The sequence below is a fragment of the Arachis ipaensis genome, chromosome B09, assembly GCF_000816755.2.
Source record: "Arachis ipaensis cultivar K30076 chromosome B09, Araip1.1, whole genome shotgun sequence".
In the NCBI taxonomy this organism is placed as follows: domain Eukaryota; kingdom Viridiplantae; phylum Streptophyta; class Magnoliopsida; order Fabales; family Fabaceae; genus Arachis; species Arachis ipaensis.
The window spans coordinates 137,692,051-137,695,804 of record NC_029793.2 but is presented as its reverse complement, the minus strand read 5'-3'; the positions used below and the strand labels follow the sequence as shown (position 1 = coordinate 137,695,804).

General features: G+C 34.8%; 1 protein-coding gene across 1 annotated transcript; it reads right to left on the bottom strand.

The window, feature by feature from the left end:
- On the bottom strand, nt 595–1,134 carry LOC107616331 (NKAP family protein CG6066-like). The gene has a single exon (XM_016318302.1). The coding sequence runs from the start codon at nt 1,132–1,134 to the stop codon at nt 595–597; it is 540 nt and encodes a 179-aa protein (XP_016173788.1).

The window sequence follows — 3,754 nt, the reverse complement described above, 5'->3', positions numbered from 1 at the left end:
GGACTTTGGTAGCTAATTTTAATGTACACGTAACATAAATCTCTTATTTATAGTTTTTCATCTTTTTTTTTTATTTCTCGCTACTTGTATATCTTTCATAAGATGATATTCTATAATCTTTTTAACAATAGACGTTACTTCAATTATTTTTTCTTATATTATCATTAGATCATGCTAAATTTATACTCATTTAAGTTTTAAAAGTTATTTTCATTGCATATAAATCTATACACATTTTTGTCGTTTTAACCAACCCTCTTAAATTCTCTAATTTACACATCATTTTCAATTTTTTCATTATTTTTAATAATACACATTTTACTTTTAGTGTAATAAAAAAATTTTTCAATTTTTATTTATGTATTTTAGGGTAAAATATATTTTTTGTCTCTAATATTTTCTAAAATTTTCAAAATTACCCTAATATTTAATTTGATTCAATTTTATCCATAACATTTGAAATAGTTTCAATTTTACCTGTACTACCAAATTTTTACCAATTAACAGTTAGTCAAATGTTTTTTCAATTTTAACCCCCAATAAAAAATCCTAATCCCAAATGCCCCACCATCTCCATCATTCTAGCCTTCACTCTTACTCTCTTACCGTCACTTTCATCACTACTGCCTCCTCTCCTGCAGATTCCACGCCACTTATATGCCACACTATCTCACCCCTTTGTCCTCCCCTCCGCCTCTGCCTTTGTCTTTGGTTCGCCTTCCCCTTTGTCTTCGATTTGCCCCTCCGCCTATGCCTTTGGTTCGCACTCTCCTTCCTCCTCTCTCCTTCGCTATCGGACTCTGAATCCGAACCTGAACTCTCTGACTCTCCTTTCTCCGAATCTGAAGCTAAATCCAAACCAAAATTGGAGCTCTCGTCGCTACTATACCTCCTCTGCGACTTCCTCTTCCTCCTATACGACTTCTCGTCTTTTGAATCTGAACTATCTTGTCGTGATTTTCTCCTCAGACTGCTTCTGTGCTTTCTTTTCGTTTTCGAGTCTAATTTCAAATCTTCCCGCGCTTTTCGGGAATCTCTCTTCGACGTTGGTGGAGAATCATCTTCTTTGTCTCTTTCTAAGCTTCCCAACTTCTTCGTCAGCAAAGCACCTCTGTTGGTGTCTCTCGACAACATTGTTTCTATTTCTGTTACTCCTAACTTCTGGCGTCATAGTGAATTGAGTCAAGAATGAGTTTAGTGAGTTGATGACTTGGAATTAAAAAAATTGGTGCAGGAGAGTACATGTGGTAATGGTGGATGGGATGACGGTGGTGGTGGTAGTGGTTGTTGTGGTGGTGGTGATGAGATGAAGAGTTGGAGGGGTTGAAATTGGTTACGATTAGACGAGAGAAGGTTAAAATTGGAAAAACAAAATTTAACTAACTGTTGACTTGTAAAAATTTGATAGTAGGGATAAAATTGAAAGTATTTCAAACATTAGGCTGCATTTATTTTTGTGGACAAGACAGAACATTACACTGAGACAGAGATAATAGAAGAGAGATACTAAAAATTATTCTTTGTGTATTATGTTTGGATATAATGTACAAGACACTAATGTAATGTCCAATATTATGTTTGGATACACATGAATAAGGCTAAAATATTATGCAAAATGACTAAAATAGACATATCTCTCGTACCCTCCTCTCTTTTCCTCTATCTCTCACTTTTTTCTTACTGCCTAATCCTTCCCCAATTGCTGAAGGACGCTGGAAGAATGATACTTGCTATACCTGCTAAACTCTGCTTCTACCAATTCAGCCTTTCTTGTCCAACTCAACATTCAAAACTTTCTAGGAACAATTTATTTTCGTATTTTTTAAAAAATTTTCACTTTTCTACTTCTGAATTTTTTATTATGTAAATTGGGAGATTCAATAGATGCTAAATTTGATATTTTTATCCCAATTGAAAATAGAAGAAGAACACAATGAAAGAAGAAGAATACAAAGATAGAGAAAGAGCGGGGAGAATAGAGTACTTATCTATACTCTCTGGGTACCTCTCTCTAAGAACCTCTCTGAAAACGACGATGAAGAAAAGAAGTTCAAATTAGAATTAATGCAGGGGTAGCTGGTGCGGTATTTTTCAACCACACTTACTAACCGGCAAGTGCACCGGGTCGTACCAAGTAATACCTTACGTGAGTAAGGGTCGATCCCACGAGGATTGATGGATTAAGCAACAATAGCGTTTGATAGGATTAGTTAGACAAACAAAAATTGGTGTTGAGATGCAGTATAAAAGACATTAAACAATATCAAAAATATTAAAGATAGGCAGATAATTAAGTTGGGAATAAAATATGGAGAATATAGTTAAGGTTGCAGAGTTATCTATTTTTCCGGATTAATTTTTCTTACTAACTATTTTAATCATGTAGGATTTAATTTATGGCAAACTATATGTGACTAGACCCTAATTCCTTAGATCTTCCTAGTCTCCTCTAAAATTCATCAACAGCCAATTCCTTGGTCAATTAATTCCAATTAGAGTGTGACAATCAAATTTCAGGTTATATGCCACAAAAACTCTAATTACCAAAAAAATAAAAGGATTATATGTCACGTATCCCGTTAAGTCCAAATAATTAAAATTTAGGAGAATATGTTTTCAACCTGTTGTTCAAGTAAAGAACTTTTCCAAGTTTTACAGGAACTCAAATAGAAAGAGGGTCATACTTCCGTTCCACCCAAATTCATAAAATAAAGAGCGAAAACAATTCTTAAATTATAAATTCATACATAAATTAAAATAGTAGAAGCAATAAAATTAATCCATAGAAATAGACAGAGCTCCTAACCTTAACAGTGGAGGTTTAGTTGCTCATGGAAAAGAGAAAATAAGGATTCAGGTCCAAATATACAGAGTTACAATCTGATGGCATCAGATCCCTTTTTATAACTAATCCTAATAAATTTAAAATCTAATATTTAAAATTAAACTTAAAATAATATCTTTTCCTAATTTAAGATTTGAATTTAAATTTGAATTAATTAACAGATCTTCAGTTGATGGATGTGGACCACTTGTTCTGTCCATTCTGCAGCTTCTAATCTGTGTTTTCAGGGCTGAAAATTGAGTTAAAACAGCCCAGAAATCGCCCCCAGCGTTTTTCTGCATTTTCTGCAGATGGCGCATGTGACGCATCCGCGTCGTCCACGCGTTCGCGTCAGGCACGCGATCGCGTCATTGCGATTTCCTCCATTCCGCGCGGTCGCGTGAGCCATGCGTCCGCGTCGGTATTCGCTGGTCATCTCTTTGACTTCTTCTCTTTCTCTGCAGAAACTCCATCAAATTCCGCCAAATGCTACCTAAAATAAACAGTATTGTACAAAACTCAAAATAGCATCCATAGTGGCTAGAATATAATTAATTCTTAATTAAATTCAACAATTTAGGTACAAATTCACTAGAAAAATATAGACAAGATGCTCACGCATCACAACACCAAACTTAAACTGTTGCTTGTCCTCAAGCAACCAACACTAATATAAGCTTAGGATGTGAATTTGCATGAGAATGAGAGTTCGATTAAGCCCATGTCTTTTCTTATAGTGGGGTTTACAACTGCAATCCTGAACAGTTTTAGCATCTCACTTTATCCTTTGAAGTTCAGAATGATTGGCATCCATAGGAACTCAGAATTCAGATAGTGTTATTGACTCTCCTAGTTCAGTATGTCGATTCTTGAACACAGCTACTTTATTAGTCTTGGCTGTGACCCTAAGCATTTTGTTTTCCAGTATTA